This window comes from Staurois parvus, unplaced genomic scaffold (assembly GCF_062004578.1).
Source record: "Staurois parvus isolate SC_StPar_1 unplaced genomic scaffold, SC_StPar_1.0 ptg000334l, whole genome shotgun sequence".
NCBI classification, from domain to species: Eukaryota; Metazoa; Chordata; class Amphibia; order Anura; family Ranidae; genus Staurois; species Staurois parvus.
In genome coordinates this window covers 2,520,255-2,539,538 of record NW_028318130.1, presented here as the reverse complement: position 1 = coordinate 2,539,538, position 19,284 = coordinate 2,520,255, and the positions used below count along the sequence as shown (strand labels likewise).

General features: G+C 39.4%; 1 protein-coding gene across 1 annotated transcript in view; it reads right to left on the bottom strand.

Annotated features, from left to right (window-relative positions):
* Positions 1-19,284, bottom strand: part of GALNTL6 (polypeptide N-acetylgalactosaminyltransferase like 6) — a 1,522,699-nt gene that overhangs the window by 1,192,608 nt on the left and 310,807 nt on the right. The window contains exon 2 of the mRNA XM_089684035.1: positions 3,135-3,243. Coding sequence (XP_089540161.1) covers positions 3,135-3,243 — 109 coding nt within the window. The remainder of the gene's footprint in view (positions 1-3,134; positions 3,244-19,284) is intronic.

The window sequence follows — 19,284 nt, the reverse complement described above, 5'->3', positions numbered from 1 at the left end:
TTAAAAACAATTGTCATGAATAGCAATCAATATAAAATTAATCACTTTAAAAAGTTCATAGTTTTCCACAAATTGATGATGAAAAGTGCAACAAATTCCAAACAGTCAGTGAGATGTTTTCCTCTGGGAAGAAAGCTCACAGCTTTACTTCTCCACCTTTAATCAGAGTAGCATATCAATCACCCTTTGTGCTCAGTGAACCACGTCCCCTCAGGATACAACACTCACCGCAAGCAAATGCCTGCCATTTTACTGATGGGCAAACAGCACTTTTATTCAATCATCCATTTAGGTGGATTCATCCAAAATCTTCCTTCCCCTCAGCAGTACTTTAAAACTTTAAAAGCTCAAGATAAGGGAACAAAGCAACACACATAGTTCAATCCCATTTCGAAAATGTATTGCTTGTTCATTCCCATTAAAAACTCATTCACAAACATAAAAAGAATGATCGCTTATCACAGTCCCAATTCGTTAGATGTCAGACCTCCGCCATCACAGTAATGCATGCGGTATCTCACCACCCTGTCGATCCATGGACTGTTACTTCCTTCACTCCGTTTAGCCACATCCCTAACGGTCCTTACGACTTCTTCTGATTGAATGGTCAAACGGATTGATGTTCCCTTATTTATAAATGATCTCCTTTAGTATTTAACACTTTATACTCCCTTGTCCATCAATGTCCATTCTATTAACCACATTGGTATCCAGACAGAGACATCTAGTGGTCACACGTTATATTGCATCTACTTATCTCCAATGTGAAAAACAATTTCAACAGATCTCAATTAGCAGACCTCCATAGAATAATCGTGCATCAAACCACACTTTATCCCTTGATCTGTATATACTCAATCTCTTTACATCTCGAACATTATTTAACATTTTGGTAAAATGCATAATAACCTTCATACACATAACATTCAATGCATTTAACTTTCAAAAAACCCCTAACATTATGAGCTCAGTACTGATATCTATTTAATAGTTGCTAATAAAACAGTTGATGTCAAATTCAATGTTCAGGACCTTAGGGGTTAATGTATCTGCCATATAAATCCATTTAATTTCTCTTTTAGATAAATCCCTCACCATATTACCGCCCCTCCACGAAGGCAAGATCCTATCTACCCCCCAAAATTTTAAACCAGCAGGATCCCTTTCATGACACTGTCTAAAATGTAGCAAACCGCTATGGTACTTGTATCCTATTCCAATGTTATATATGTGTTCTACTATTCTTTTGCCAAGGGGTCTTTTTGTGTGACCTATATACATTAGCCCACAAGGACATTCCAAAGCATATACCACATGAGTGGTGTTACATATAATAAAGTCAGAGATTTTAAATTTCTTATTGTTTGCTGAATATGTGAAGCTGGTTATATCCCTTAATCAATCATTTACCTGTTTACAAGCTTTGAACTTTTGACAGGCAAAGAAACCTTTCTTATCCCAAAACGTCATCTGTTTCTTAAGTGGGTCTAGAATCTTTTTAACCACTTTATCCCCAAAATTAGGAGCTCTCCGGTAAATAAAAGGTGGATTTTCTGGAAGCACCGGGCCTAACACCCTGTCTATACGCCGGATGTGACAGTGTCTCCTGAAAATAGCCTCAACCTCCCTGTTTTGTACATGGAAATCAGAAATGAAGTCCCACTCTTGGCTTTTATTAGTTCTGCTTGTGTTTTTTTCTCTTAAGCATTCCTCTCTAGGCACCTCCATTACTTCCTAGATTGTCCTCTGTATTTGGTCACTATTGTAACCCTTCTGGACAAGTCTGTCTTTCATCACTTAAGACTGGTTCAAAAAATCAGATTCTAAACTGCAATTCCTTCTGACTCTCATTATCTGTCCCTTAGGGAAATTTTTTAACCATAACGGATGATGACCACTCGACAAAGACAGATAACTATTCAGGTCAGTTAGCTTAAAGTACATTTTGTTAAGAGTTTATTCCCCTCTCTAAAGATATTAACATCTAGGAAGTTGATATGTTCACTACTCCACTGACACTCTAATTTTATATTATTATTATTCAACTCCAACAAAAATTCTTCTAGGGCTTCCTCTGCTCCTGCCCATATAAGGAACAGGTCATCAATAAACCTTCGGTAAAAGTTGACCTCCCCCTTATTCCTGCTGAACACATGTCTATCCTTCCATTCTCCCATAAAGATAACATAATTCATCACATAATTTGTAATATAGACAGATGGGTTTTTTTTGTTTGCTTTGTGCACTTACAACTAGTGCACACTAAGGTATACATCAATTAACTACCTTTTACACTTGTTTCATCTAAAATCCTATAGCTTGTTGTGACATTTCTATATAATAAAATATTCACACATGTGAAGTCTCTGTAGCTTAGATTGTTTCATACAGTATTCTATGTGAATTTTTAATTTTAAAGAATAAGTTCAACTTCGGGAACATGTTTTATGTTCCACCCATCTTTAGGGTGGAAAACTTAACATTTTTCCCACTCCTGTAGCTCTCCCACTTCCTGAGACAGTGTGCCAGAGATCTTCTCCCCGTGGCAGCTGTCACAGTTTGAAAAGAATGTGGTCATGCTGGGCTCCACCAAAAATAGCATTGTTATTTATTCACAGATCTCTGTGAATGAATAGACTACAAGTACCGGCAGCCTTTGTGTGACCTACCAGGGCATTGGTGAGGATCCTCTTAGTTCATTGATTCTTCTTGGACTGAAGTAACTGCCTGCTCAGGATATGCTGACAGTCTGCAGGAGCCTGGAATTGCACCTGTGATCTGGTGATCACAGGTGCAATGCTTTCCAGACTCCTATGGAAATAAAAAGTAGCAAATGCACATGTGCATTTTTTTTAAAATGTTGAACTTATCTATTAAAGTACTTTCTCTACACCATTTTTCTAAAATGTTCAATTGTTATATTTGATTATAATCCATTTGCTTCTTAAAGTTTGATTCTTTCTGTGTTTTTTCTTTTTTCTTATTTTATTTTAACTCAATGCCACCATGCTTTTATTTGAATTAAGCCTTGCCCTCTGCTCATGAAACATATTTGATGAGAATATTTTTTGCAGCTAAGTCTAATATTTATTGATTGACCCAACACAAATTTATCTACTTAGACATTTTATTACCTGAGCGCAGTGCATCCTTCTGAATGCTGTCATAGTCATGCCAGTCCTTCCTTCTGAGGCCATCTGTCCAAGTGTAAAGCTGAGCATCATTAAGTCCTAGAGAAAAACCCTGCAGAAGTAAACAACAGGACATTTTGGTAAATATACTGAAGATAAGTATATAAATGTACAAGTGTTAAATTTAGCATGCGTGAGAGCTGGGATGATCTCTAGAAATTATTAATACTGTAAATCATTTTACACATGAAGCCTATTGCAGGTACATGTGTGCTTGTGCCCAGGTGTCTATCCCTGGGATATGGAATGTGATATTACATTTTGACAATATTCTTTCATTAAACATTTAAAAGTATAAAATAATTGTTTAAAGCATTTCAGAGTTTCAAATAAAATAATAAATAGTAAAAATTTATTTTTTGCAATAAATCCAACAATAAATCCTTGAAATACTAATATTTAAGATTAAATACAGTATGTTGTTAAAGCTGAACTCCAGGTAGATACAAAAGACACAATGTAAGTCAGGTCTGTATTTGTTTATACATCATTACATGATTTCTTTCAAATACAAGCAGTATAAGCACCTGAACTTGACTTGCGATCAGATTCTTACAATCCCCTTTACTGCAAATCTAAGACCAGGTGCATAAAAAGCAGCACAAGGAGCCAATAAGCTATGGTGCCGTGCTCATATGCTAACAAGGAGCAAGCTAATAGGAGGAGAAAGCAGAATAACAGTGGGATGAGCTCATTAGGGTGCTCTAGTCACAGGCTGGGGGAGGGAAAAGCACAAAAAAACCTTAAAGAATAGTGACTAGGATCTACAACGAGCCAATAGCATGGTATATTAAAGTACTACAGTAGTATCTACCACAGTACCTTCAGCCGATTCACCAGTAAATATAGTTTAAATAAAATGGTGAGATAGTAACTCAAAAACTCAGCTACGAAAATAAATAGAGGCTACAAAGAGCCTACACAGAGAGAGTGCTGGCCTATCCTGCTCCCAGGTGCCCCTAAGGGGCAGTGCTCCCTCGACAGCCACCTAGTTTGCCTTGTGGAAGCACCAGCCCCGGTCATGATGACCAGACAACGTTGTCTTTTTAAGTATTTTGTGTGGTGAAGGGAATTGTTTTTACTGCTCCTTGGTGTCTTCTGGTATTTTGATATAATAAAGCCTCTTGTTTTTTAAGCCAAAGTATCCACATGGTAACTTCCTTTTGGGCTCTCTGTAGCCTCTTTTTATTTTTGGGGGAGGGAAAAGACCTCAACGTGTTACTTAAACGCAGCAGAGAAAGTTCAGATCTTCTGTCTTGCCAGACAATTGGTAGAAACTGCATGGTAGAGATGTGTAAACTTCAGAGTTATCATCGGTGTATTTACTGTAGCTGTTTGCCTAGATTTCAGCTTTAAATTAAATGTTTATTCATAGTAAAATCGTATTAATATCTAGACTTATAAACAATTAAGCCTTGTATTAATAAATAATAAAGAGATTATGTAATTACTTAGTTAATGCAGTTTTTAATATAAAATAATTTTTGATTAACTCTATTGATTTAGCTCCATTGAATTTAATCATACTTTTCAAAACTGCACCTGTAGTTCCCACTGATTTGACATGTTCACACATGCAGAATGTTAATGTTTCTGTATCAGCTCAAAATCTCTGCTATTGATGGATGCTGAGCATATTTCAGAAGTGCCAGCATATTTTCTACTTAATACAGCTGAAAGCCGTTGAGCAGGTTAGCAAGAAGCAAAGACCAGAGACGGGTCAAAAAGAAAGATTGCCTGCTTACACATATGTACAATCACAAATATATTATATTTAGACCAGTAATTCAAAAAATATAATATTTATATTATTTATTGACCTATTTGACTAGGCCCATTGGAGGGTAAAATGCATCAGAAGGGGTGACTTATGGAGGAGACAAGCTGAATCTGTCTACTTTCCTACTGTTACCAGGCCAATCACTGGTGTGGATTCCTACAGCTCCTGTTATATTGTTATTTATGTTATATTTTAAAAACATAATGCAAATTCTAAACCCTTTTTGTGACCAGGGTTTATTAATGTGTAAATGCCTAGACCAAGTTTAGAAACATAAGCTTACAGTCAGTTAACTTAACTGTAATTTGCATACCAAACTTTTTTTTCAAATATTTTTAAAGAAATACAAGGCTTTCATTTGGTACATTGTTGTAGTTATATTTATGTATATTTATATGTTTTTATAGGATGAAAAATGCACAAAAATTTAAAAAAAGTTTACATTTTTTTCTATGTTTTTAATATAATATTATTTTAATGAGTGTACCTGTATCTGGCAGTTGAACTAATAAATAGGTAGCACTGCAGATGAACTCTGCAGTTAGAAGATGGAAGTGTTCTTTTGCTGCCTGAAGACTTCCATTACAGTCAATAGATCCTTCAGCTTGCATGTGATCACTATGTCACAGCTGAGATAGTAACTACATGATAGGTAACCAGTCTGATTGGTTCTGGATTGTCAGTGGAGACTCTTGCTGGAATAAATGTGTGAAATGGCTGCTGGTTTTAAAGTGGAGAAAGTATATTAATGTATCATTGACACAGGAAATACTGCCAGGAAAAATGATCAGATTGCGGCCAGGAAGGGGATGATTATATTTTTTTGTTAACACAAAGACACATTTCTGAGTCTTAAAATATTATTTTTTTAAAATTAAATAATAAAATCCCTGAACACTTGCCTTTGTGAAATGATGGAATGAGAATTGCTATCTTCCGACCATGTAGGTGAAAACTTGACTTTTGTAAATTAGAGTGTCTGATCTGATTTTTCACATGTACTTCACTCTCATGTGTGCACATCATGGTTAAATTTGATCAACAAGCTTTGATCTGCAGGGATGAAAGACCTTGCAAGCAAAGGCAGTTCTTTAATAAGTCCACTTATGTGCATAAGATAACAGATTCACACTAATTGTTGATCTAAATCCTAATTACATGACAAATGCCATGTTTCTTATTAAATAAAATACTTTTTACACAATTATAATCCTTTTTTATGTCTTAATGTGTCCTAGTGCTGCTGACCTCGTTCCTTCTTTCTTTCCTTTACACACACACTCTATTATCAACTGTGACATCACTGCTCAGGACCAAGTTCTTAAATGTAATCAGCAGGAGATTTATAAGACAGGATGACAGTACAGGGGCACAACTGGGAACAGGAATTGACTGAACAAGAACCTTTTTTTTTGCGAGATAACTGGATATTAGTTTAATTAAAGCAGCACATTTACAAAGATTGTCAAGAACTTTTAAGATGAGATGAGCATGTTACAGCTTATATTATTATTTATTATTATATAGTATTTATATAGAGCCAACAGTTTGCTCAGTGCTGACATTACAATGGTGGACAATACATGAGATAGTACAATAACAATACAGTGCGATACACGAGGGGTTCGAGGGCCCTGCACCTTGCAGCTTACAATCTGGGAGGGAGGGGATAGTGGTACAGGAGGAAAAGCTGTGGGGGATGGAGTGGTAGGAAGAGTGGAGGAGATCGGCAGTTAGCAGAGGGTGGGGTAGGCTTCCCTGAAAAGGTGGGTTTTTAGGGTGCGCCTAAAGGAGAGGAGAGTGGGTGATAGTCTGATGGATTGGGGTAGAGAGTTCCAGAGGATGGGTGATGCCCTGGAGAAGTCCTAGAGGCAGGCATGGGAGGAGGAGATCAGGGAACTAGAGAGAAGGAGGTCTTGTGAAGAGCGGAGAGTGAGTTTTGGGTGGTATTTGGATATTAGGTTGGTGATGTAGTTTGGGGCAGAATTATGGACAGCTTTGTATGTCACGATTGAAGTGGGGATAGCCTGTTGTGAGGCAGGCCAGTGAGGAGGGAGTTGCAGTAATAGAGTCATGATATGATGAGGGAGTGGATGAGCTGCTTAGTAGTTTCTGGGGTTAGGAATGGGCGTTCCAGAGGTGGAGTCTGCATGAGTTTGTTAGCGATTGGACTTGGGGCTGGAAGGATAGATTGGAGTCTAGTATAACACCAAGTACTCTGGCTTGCGGGGTGGGCTTGATGGTGGCATTGTTGGACGTGATGGAGAAGTCAGTGGGGGGGGGTGCGCAGGCTGGGGGTAAGACTAGGAGCTCGGTTTTGGAGAGGTTCAGTTTAAGGAAGTGGGGCGACATCCAATCTGATATGTCATTCAGTAGGCTGGTGATTCGGGCGGAGACTGAAGGGGTGAGGCGAGGGGTCGAGAGATAGATTTGCGTGTCGTTGAAGCTGAGAGAGTGTATCAGTTGGCCAAGGGAGGAGGTATAGATGGAGAAGAGAAGGGGCCCAAAGACAGAGCCTTGAGGGACCCCAACAGAGAGGGGAGAGAGGGGGAGGTGGTAGTGTTATAGGTAACGCTGAAGGAGCGTTGTGATAGGAAGGATGAGAGCCAGGAGAGAGCGGAGTCTCTGAGGCCAAGGGAGTGTAGTTTCTTGAGGAGGAGGGGGTGGTCGACTGTGTCGAATGCCGGGGAGAGGTCGAGGAGCAGGAGCACTAAGTAGTGGCCATTAGCTTTGACGGTTAGCAGTGAGTTTGAGTAAGGCAGTTTCGGTGGAGTGTAGGGGACGGAAGCCGGACTGTAGGGGGTCGAGGAGGTTATTGTCATTGAGGTGGGAGCTTAGGCGAGTATAGACTAAGCTTTAAGGAGTTTGGATGTAAATGGCAGCAGGGAGATGGGTCTAAGGTTGTTCGGGTCGGTGGGGTCCAGGGAGGGCTTTTTAAGTATGGGAGTGATGTGTGCGTGCTTCAGAGGGGAGGGGAATGCACCAGAAGAGAGGGAGAGATTAAAGATGTGGGTGAGGGAGCGTAGGATGGAGGAGGAGGGAGATCGTAGGAGTTGTGAGGGGACAGGGTCGAGGGGGCAGGTGGTGAGGCGGGCTTCAGAGAAGACCTTGGTGACCTCCTCAGTGGTGGTGGGGTCGAAGGAGTTGAGTATTGCGGGGTCTACTGTGTGAGGGATGTTCATTGGGGTTAGATGGATGTTATTGGGGTGGAGGTCTGAACAGTGGTGAGGCCAAGGGGGAGGGGTGTTGATGGGGTTGCTGTGTAAGAGGAGGTAGGTGGGGTGGAGGTCTGAGCAGCAGCAATGTCCCTGCGGATAGTGTCAATCTTATTTTTGAAGTGATTGGCAATCTCAAGGGCGGTGAGTGAGGTACTGGGTGGAGGTGTGGAGGGAATAGAGAGTTGAAAGTGGAGATGAGCCAGTGAGGATTGGAGGAGAGGGTATTGATGAGGGTCAGAAAGTAGGTTTGTTTGACAGCGTGGTGGGAGGAGGTGTAAGTGTGGAAGGCAGATTTGTAGCGGGTGAATGCTAGTTGGGACCTGGTTTTGCACCATAGTCGCTCCAGCACTCGACTGCGTCATTTGAGAGTTTTGGCATGATCAGTCTGCCAGGGCTGGAGTGGGCGGGGTCTGATGCTTCGTGTAGTTAAAGGCGCTAGCGAGTCTAGAGCTGATGACAGCGAGTTGTTATAGGCAGTCGTGGCCAGGTCGGGGCAGGACAGGGGAAGGATGCTGTCGTAAAGTTGATCAGCTGCGGAGTGGAAGGGGGCAGGGTTCAGGTTGCGGAGGTTCCGGCTGGGAATAGTTTGACATTTGGGGGGGGGTAGGCATTTGAGGATGAGGAGACAGAGAAGGTGATGAGGTTGTGGTCAGAGAGAGGGAAGAGGGTATTTGTGAGGTTGTGGGGGGCGCAGAGATGGGAGAAGAGAAGGTCCAGGATGTTCCCGTCGGAGTGGGTGGTGGATTGAATGCACTGAGTGAGTGCAAAAGAGGAGGTTAAGTGGTGGAACTGAGATGTAGCCGGGTTATTGATGTTGACAGGGATGTTGAAGTCTCCAAGGATGATGGTAGGTAGCTCGGAAGAGAGAAAGAAGGGTAGCCAGGTGGAAAGGTCATCAAAGAAGCGGGATACGGGTCCAGGAGGCCAGTAGATCACAGCAATCCTCAGGGGGGTTGGAGAGAAAAGTCAGATGCAGTGGGCCTCAAAGGAGGAGAAGGATAGAGAGGGGGGGTCAGTGGTGACAGGAGCATTATGAGATTATGAGATTAGGAGCATTATGAGGAGCAAATATGAGATTTTACTGACTGGGTACAACTTTAACAGATTTTGTATTGGCCACCTCAAACCTTGTCAGGAGTTTCTACATTGCAAATCCATTACAGTTGGCCAATTACCAGGCCAGTTTCTCAGTGATAGTTTGACTGACAAGTATTCGGTCATGTAAAAATTTACCAAAATGGGTTTTTTGAGACAGATAGAACTTTCTATTGGTGGTATTTAATAACAACTTTTTTTTAGTATATTAGAAATGTTAAATGTTGGAAAAGAAGAAACATGCTGTTATTGAAGTGGTTAAAAAAGGGAGCTTGGTAATGGTGCACTAGATATAGGTGTTATATACAGATACTACAGAAACAAGAAGATGAGATATACAGGAGTGGAGGAGGCGGTAAAATTGTTAAAAAAACAATCCCATGATGAAATTTACAATCCCATGATGACATTTACTGTTATTTCTTGATGTTGTCAAAAACATATATTTTGAATATTTTGTTTGTATCAACCGGTTTGCAGTTATATAATGTATTCTGGGGAGCGCACAGTGGCTAATTGGTTTGCACTTTGGCCTGGCAGTACTAGGGTCATTGGTTCAAATACCAACCATGACACCGCCTGCTTGGAGTTTGCATGTTCTCCCTATGCTTGCATGGGTTTCCTCCGGGTACTCTGGTTTCCTCCCACACATTTAAAGTGCTGCATAAATGAATGCGGTGCCTGACCCCTGCCCTTCTCACCAACTCATGAAAAAGGACAAGCCAATCTCACACCGTTTTGTCACTTGTGTAACAATGCCACTCTCAGTTGCACCCTGCACAAAGATTTTCCAGCTAGCGAGACCAAATTATGTGCCAGCAGCCTGAGAACGATTGTCACTGGGTTAGGTTAATTAAGCAATTAACTCTCTAAACTGCCATCACCCCCTTTTTTACTGAACGTGGGGACTCATAAATTTAGCAATAACAATTCTGAAAAATAAATGTTTGTACATACACTGTGACCTTAGATAGGTATACTCAGAGATGTGTTATATACAGTAGCACTCTTCAAGAGACAGGGGTTCTTTAGTTTGCATTAAAAGCCTTAGAGATAGTTTTAACACTTTTCAAAATAGGGTTTATTAATGAAAAGGTCAAATGGTGCATTTAAAATATTTACAGAAAAGATGTTACAAGGAAATAAAGACAACATTAATATAACAGAGAAATAAAATGGAGGTGAAAATAGAGAATACTTGTAAAGTCCAATTGTTCAAACAAAAATGGTGCACTGGCTCTCTCAAGTCCAGTAAGATGTTCCTGGGTTGATGTTAAGGGATAAGTTCATCTTTTGTAACATGTTATATGTTACACCCACATTCAGAGTGTAACATGTAACATGTTATGATCAAACCGGCACCCCCCCCGATCCCCGTTTTGACAGCTAGTTGGGAATCTTCTCCCCCCTCACTAGCTGTCAATTTTTTTAAAAAGTGGCTGTGCAGGGCTCCGCCCACACAGCTGTGTCACTCATTCACAGTCTTCTATGAATGAGAGATTACAAGTCCCAACAGCTTTAGCCTTAGTCCTCAATGAACTACCTTCACAGCGTCATGGTAGTTTATTCATTCTTCTCGTCAGTATATCTGCTTGCTCGTAATCCCATACAAGCAAGCAGATATACTGAGAGATTTGCAGGAGACCTGCAGGAGATCTACTGATTGCTGGTGCAATGGTTTACAGGCTCCTGCAGACAAAAATAATAAATGCACATTTTTTTTACCTGCAATAAAATGTGCATTTATTATTTTTTTCTAAAAGGTGAACTTATCCTTTGAACATGAGCTTTCTTAACAGGTCCTGTCATTACCTTTTCTGTGATATCAAAGGGGTGTTGACAAAGATCATCTGACCAATCATCCTGATTAAGGGATGGGAGCTGGAAGGCCACCACGTTTATGACTAATTCCCAAATACAGTTTTTTACAGATATTCAAATTTCTGAATATTGACCATTTACACTCTATTACCATGCAGATTATTTTCCAGCATGAATTTAGCTTTGAAACAGACACGATATAACAGATCTCAGATATCTATTTCACAGGAGGGGTGTGGAGGCCTAATCCACTCTGGAACCTCCTAGCATAGGAAAGAGTGGGTTTAAAACGCGACCCAATAACTGATGAAGGTGTCTATGACTTTATTCTGGTTAGATTATCATAATTTCATAAATTATAAAACGTGCTGAAGTTTTGGAATCTTGGGTCATAAGATGTCTATCAGAAATGTGTATTGGCTATTTTCTTCTGCTGAGCTATTTACAACAGTGTATCTGTTAATTCTCTTAATTGCTCAAGCTTGTGGTGGTGACAGTTTTATTAGGGTTTACAGACTGGAATGGGGGATTGAGCTAGTGGAGAAATCTGTGTGCCTGATAAATGGATTGATAAAATTCAAATTACTAACATTGACGTACAAAGCTGTTCATAACACTGCCCCAAACTACATCACCGACCTGATATCCATCCACCACCCAAAACGCACTCTCCGCTCCTCATAAGACCTCCTACTCTCTAGTTCCCTGGTCTCCTCCTCCCATGCCCGTCTCCAGGACTTCTCAAGGGCTTCCCCCATCCTCTGGAACTCACTACCCCAATCCATCAGACTGTCACCTACCCTCCTCACCTTTAAGCGCACTCTGAAAACCCATCCCTTCAGGGAAGCCTACCCCGCCCTCACTTAACTGCCGATCTCCTCCACTCTTCCTACCACTCCATCCCCCACAGCCACTTTCTCCTGTACCACTATCCCCTCCCTCCTAGATTGTAAGCTCCAAGGAGCAGGGCCCATGAACCCCTCATGTATTGTATTGTTACTGTGCTGTCTTGTGTATTGTCTCCCATTATATTGTACAGCGCTGAGCAAACTGTTGGCACTATATAAATACTGTATAATAATAATAATAATAATAAGAAGAAGAAAGTCCTGGCATCAGTTAACAGTTGTTTATTGTACCAGATGGCTTCTTGGGGGAATGTAAGAATGGGACCCATGCTGCTATTCACCATCATGTGTGACAAACTGTCATGGCTGCAATCTGAACAGCATGGCGTCCTTGCACTTTCACCCAGCTTTGTGAGGGCTCAGTGTGCGTTACCATTACATGGATCACCAGTTGAAGATAAAAGAAAGGAAGCCTAAAAAAGAAATAAATGCAGCCATCACATCAAAGAATTAGAAGGTTGCAATATAATAAATATTTGCTTATAGGTTTAATACTGCTTTAAATTGCATTTTTTGTCCTTTCCATAATATATACAGTACATATAGAAAACAAATATAGAATTATACTATGTTCCCTTTAAAAAGGCATTTAAAAAAAAAAAATTACAAAACTACCTAAGAAACTATTTTGTTGAATACAAAACAACTTTAAATATATTCAAGGAAATGAGAAATCGCTATTGCTGTTTTTCCAAAAATGTTAAATATTTAAAAAATGGTGTGTGTATATATATATATATAAGCAAGTTGTGCATCTGGATAGAAATTACATATGCTACAGTATCTTAGAGAAACTAAACTAGAGGGAAAAGGCTAAATATACCGTTTAAATACAGTACATATATTTGAGTTGCTTTATTTATCTAAAAATATGTAATTATGTTAAAATAGTGGCTGTGATTTACACAGTTCTAACACAATTTACAGTCTGGTAGGGGAAAATCTACTTGATAATTTAGTGCTGCAGCTTAGCTAAGCACATCCATCTCTCTCACTGGAGCTTTAAAGGAAAAGTGCCTTATATTTTCTGTTAGCAAATACAGTATTACAGTGTGTAGTAATTTTTCCACATCACTTGTTTCATTTTTTTCATGCTTGTTCTACCTTATTTATGTCATTAGGCACGAGAGAGCTCCACTGGGACAATGCAGTCTATCAGATTTTGAATAATGTGAATTTAAAGTCAAAACATTTTTTTAGTTTTGAATAGAGTAGGGCAGAGATAAAACATCTATTGCATATGTTAATGTTTGTGTCTCACTTGGGGGACTCTCTCTCTCTTCCTCTCATGGAGATGCAACATTCCATAAATGGAAATCCAATCTCAATTCAGAGAACTGTTACAAGAACATTTATAGGACAACTCTAAAATGTTGGATTTCCCATCACTTTCTGTCTCAGTGACAATGGTCACCAAACCAAATCATGAGGGAAATCTACCCAACAGCAGTAGAAACATAGTAGAAGGTCTAAATCTTTTAAACTCCATCCAAAGCAACTTTAACGTCTTTAGAACTGGCTGTTATAATGTCATGACCAGACAGTATACCCACTGTTTTTAGTGGCCATTTTTAATTCCTTCATGCTCAGTCCCAGCATTCCTTTAATAGTGTCTGTATGCACACTCTCAGCACAGAGACATTTGATGCACAGAAACAGTTGACACACATTTGCGGCATGTGGGCATTAACGCCCACCATTTTGCCATTGCACATATGTGTTATACGGGTGACAGCATGTTAAATGTGTGTGTTTTTGCTATGCCTGCAAACCAGCTGTGGTATCACTGTTAGTGGTCAGTGCAGATCACAGAAAGAAGGTACATAGCCAAAAAAATTGCTCTGTACCACATGTTTACTGTGACCAATCACAGCAATCACAAATGTAAACAATGCTTGTGATCAAATTTATGAATGAGATCTGACATATTTAGTAGAGAGCCAATAAGAAGGCTCTGTACCTTGTGATCACTCTAACCAACCACAGCGACCACAAATGTAAACACTAACAGTAGTAAGCAGCCAGCTCTCCTCTTCCTGTTCCCAATTTCAAACAGTGTTACAGTGCACAAATCTATTAAAGTATGCTATTGCTGTGTGTGTGTGTGTGTGTGTGTGTGTGTGTGTGTGTGTGTGTGTGTGTGTGTGTGTGTGTGTGTGTGTGTGTGTGTGTGTGTGTGTGTGTGTGTGTGTGTGTGTGTGTGTGTGTGTGTGTGTGTGTGTGTGTGTAGAATATCTTATTAAAACAAATTTATGAAAAAAATTAAATTTAATTTATGATTTTTCCTTTTTCCAAAAATAGTGTAGCAAAAATTAGATCATGTCTCTTACCAATTATTTGGGGTTTTTTTACTTTTCAAACAGGAGTCATTTTGGGGTTCTTGTCATGTCCTGGCATTTTAGGGCCTCAAGAAATGCAATGGGCAGGCATGAAATCGGGTGTATAATTTAAGCCCCTTGAAGAGGAACTACAATTTCTCTTTCACAAACTGTGAGCATTCATTATTGTAGAAGAGACATACAATATTTGTTCTGCAATAAAATATGCTCATCTGCCTGCTCACAGCATTCTCCATCTAATAAAGTGAGCTTTGCAAGCACAGATCAGCTTACGTCACTCAGTTCCTATGTACCTACTCCCAGAAGAAGATTGTGTATACAAAGGGACTGATAGGTTTAGCTCCACTTTAAATACAATGAGGTTGATTTACTAAAACTGAAGACTGCAAAATCTGGTGCAGCTCTGTATAGGAACCGATCAGCTTCCAGGTTTTTTTTTTTCAAAGCTTAATTGAACAAGCTGAAGTTAGAAGCTGATTGGCTGCCATGCACAGCTGCGCCAGATTTTGCACTCTCCACTTTCAGTAAATCAACCCCAATGCATACACAGAAAAAGTGCTTTTGGTGTGGCAAAAATATACCATGCTCTGACTATCCTCTTTTATTTTCTGGCAACATTAACAGGTATTTTTTGCACTTCAAACTGATATAACAAAAACTTTGAATGGTATACTTACCAGAACAGAAGAGAGTAAGCAAAAGTTCATTGCTAGGATTTACATATAAACTTTAACAATGGTTTAATGGCATTTTGTCAGCATGTATGATTATTTAAATTAAAGTACGTTGATTAAACTGCTTTTGTGAGAAGTTATATGTGAAAGTAGAGTCATTTTCAAAGTTCTGATTCTGTGCTTTGTGGTTATCAGAGCACATAAAAATTATAACACTCTTTTTTCAAATAGGAAAAATGTGAATTGCCCACTAGTCAGTAATTATAAACAAATGAATAATTATAGGCAGATCTCCTTAATAGGTTTTTTCTATCTGCTGCAAATTGTTAGTTTGTCCAATTAAAGTTATTCACTTACTCCATAAATGTATTATAATTTTTCAGAAGAACTATATGTGAGACACCATTAAAGTCTATTGCAATGGAAAGCTTAGAGAGTGTTAATGAGAATCATAGAAGCATTACCCAGCAGAGTCCAGGGTATACAAGGGCTTATTAATTGGTTCGTGTGAAAGTTACAGCGTCTACAAACGTTGGTATATATACTGGAATTTAAGCAGATATGACGCTATACTGGTAATGGCAGTAATGAGTGACTTACAGCAGGATTGTATAAACAAAATTTTAAAAGGGGGAATATATCCACACTGTGTTTACTGGTGTGTGGCAGCTCTCACCAGTAGGTAGTATAACAAACCTACAAAAATATGGAAAGACATAAAAATGCAGCGCCATCTAAATACATTTTGTGTAAATAATAATGTGATCCATAAAAAACCCAGAATGAAAAAAAAATTTAGTCCATAAAAAAGTGAAAACCCAGTGAAAATCTTGAAGAAATCAGTCCACCAACTTAGTAATTGTGATAGCTCTTCATTTAGAGTATTCAGAGGCCCAACACCGCCTCCCTGTGAATTTAAAACTCACTGGAAATGTTGGCTGCCATTACAACAGCATAAACGCCCATGTGTCATGTCCAAAAACAGCCAAAGTAAATGTGATGCTACCAGTTACTATGTCCACATGCACCTCTTGATAGAACCAGGGCTGTGATAAATAATGCTCCCCAGGAGCCAAACAAATTTCCAATAGTGTAGTATTTATAAGTTATTTGTATATATATATATATCAACACTCCATAAAGGACAAACAAGAAGCACTGCTTGCATATGCAGCCACTGCCGACCCAGGATCGTGCAGCTGCATGATGTCAACACTAGGCAATCCTCCCTGATGCATATTTACACATAATTTATTTAGGTTGGCGCTGCACTTTTATGTCTTTCTATAGTGGGACTGTGATAGTGTGGTGGGCAATCTGGCACTAAAAGACCCAGACATCAATAGTGACACTAATGCAGTGATTAGATATAATACTGCACACTGTCACTGTACTACTGACACTGGCTGGGAAGGGGTTAACATCAAGAGGCAATCAAAGTGTTACCTGTGTGCCTAGCAAGTGTAATGTGTGTAATATGTGCTGATTTTACTTACAGATCTCTCATTTTTTTCTCCCTGAAGAGAAAAACAGCCAGATCGCTGATCTGCTTACAGAGCCCTGTGTGATTTTAAACATGGAGCTCTGTGCTGTGATTGGTTGCAGCTGATCAGCACATCTCAGCAGCAAATCATTGGCCACATGTACATGATCCAGCCTGCCCTATGTACTGTTGGAGGGCAGGAACTGGTTAAGTACTGTAAAGTTCAGGGATATAGTCACAGTAATAGTGCTTCAGGATCACTTACGAAGCTATATCTCTATAAAAAAGTCTTTATTTGCTTTAAAGCAAACAAAAACAGCTTCCAGCAGCAAACGTGAATAGCTTAACTTCAGCAACACAAAAAGTGGCTAAGCCACTAAATTCAAGTGATATGTGAAGCGTGTATTATTTTTGATAAACAAATTGCATATCATTTGGATTTGGTGGCTCAGCCAGTTTTCTTATTAACTATTGATTTCATTTGTTTCACAGATCTGTTAATTTACACATTGAGTTTGATACTCAGGAGGGTGTTTATTATTAGTTTGTTTTTTGGGTCACTAGGAGGCAGTGCAGCACTATTCTTGGGGAATGATAATGAAGTAAACATTATCCCTGCCTTCCTTTTTTATATTTATGCTAAAAATTAGTTCAGTTATATGATAAAAAATTATTATTATTATTCTTTCATAAACCAGTGTATATAAACTTTGTAAAACACACTGGTCCTTATACGGTTAAACATGAAACAGCTCTCATTTAACCACTTGCCCTCCTGAGGATTTACCCCCCTTAATGACCAGGCTTCTTTTTGCTACTCGGTGCTGCACTAATTCAACTGATAATTGCGCGGTCATGCAATGCTGCACCCAAACAAAATTTACGTCCATACGAGCTTTCTTTTGGTGGTATTTGATCACCTGTGCGCTTTTTATTTTTCAAGCTATAAACAAAAAAAGACCAAAAATTTTGAAGAAAAACAATATTTTTTACTTTCAGCTATAAAAAATATATAGTAAACTCAAAGTTGGTTATAAATTTAGGCCAAAATGTATTCTGCTACATGTTTTTGGTAAAAAAAATCCCAATAAGTATATATTAATTTCTTTGTGTGAACATTATAACGTCTACAAACTATGGTATAGATACTGCACTTTACGCGATTTTTTGCTATACAGCGCTGCACTAGTTTAACGGACAATTGCGCGTTCATGCAATACGGTACATAAATGAAATTTATGAGCTTTCTTTCGGTGGTATTTGCTCGCCTGTGCGTTTTTTATTTTTTGCGCTATAAAAAAAAAAAGGCTGACAATTTTAAGAAAAAAAAACAATATTTTGGACTTTTTGCTATAAAACATGTTCAGTAAACAAAATTTAAAAATCAAATTTCGTCATAAATTTCGGCCAAAATGCATTTTGCAAACATGCCTTTGCTAAAAAAAACCCCAATACCTGTAAATTAATTGGTTTACGTGAAAGTTATAGCGTTTACAAATGGCGGGAAAGATACTCGGAATTTTAATTTTTTTTATACTAATAACGGCGGCGATCAGCGACTTATGGCGGCGATTAGGACTGCGGGACTTATGGCGGCGGACATTCTGACACAGGGGGGAACTGACTTGGGGTCACTGACATCCCCAGTGACACCAATACAGTGATCAGTGCAAAAAAAACTGACACTGTACTAATGGCACTGGGGAGGAAGGGGTTAAATTTTTTATTCACTGAAAGGGTTAACTGTGTGAGGGGAGTGTTTTACTAGGGGGCGGGGGTGTGTACTGCACGGGGGGGGGGGGACACACTGATCGGGAGAGATAAACTCTTCTCTCCAGCTCAGCATGTCAGGAGCTGACAGGGAACTGATAGAAAGCAGAGCTACTGCAGCCCTGCCTCTGTCAGTGATTGCCGCTAATGACCGGCCGTTACCCGGCGACTGACGCCCGTGGCCGGGATCGGCGGTGCAGGTAGGGCAGCAGTGCGCCTCGTGCGTGCCCCCTACCTGTTTTGCAAAAGCACGTTTTGAAACGTCCTTTTGCCCAGCTGTGCCGCCCCACTGCCGTATTTCTACAGTGGCTGGGCGGCAAGTGGTCAATATTTCAAAAGTAAGAAAATTGCACCTGTTTAGCTTAGTCATGGGGAACCAAGTCAGTCATCAAATTAATTATGTTAAAGTATCATTGAAAATAAAAAGATACAAAATGTGAATAAGCTGCTAGATAACTCAGACATGTTTTAAAGTACACATATTAAATATTATACTTAGCATTTTATCATTTTGCTGGCTAGTCTATTATTCAGTGTCATTTGCCCTATAGAAGACATATTTTAATGTTCAGAATGTTATCAATTTTTTTCTCAGTATGTATATCTTCGTATTGCTTTTTTGTATTGGTAAAACGTATGCACACTGTACAGTTTTTGCATGGGTGCTCATTTTTTATGTTGTGGTCATTAAAGGCTAAGTTCACCTTTAATAAAAGAGCATTACACCTGCAATACAAAAGAGCAGAGCATTACACCTTGCTACAGCTTTCTGCCCTGTGCCTCTGCATGGGCTTTCTGTTTGAAAGTTGTAGGAAGTGTAAGAAGGTACTTGTAGTTTATTTATTCACAGATTACTGTGATTAAATGACAGCTGTGTGGGTAGAGCCCCGCACAGCCATGCAGTTTTTGAAATCTGTCAGCAGGAGAGGATCCCCCACCAGCTGTGACAGGAAAGGGGGGATTGGGGGTGCAGGGGGAGGTTTCTGAACATGTTACATCCTGAAT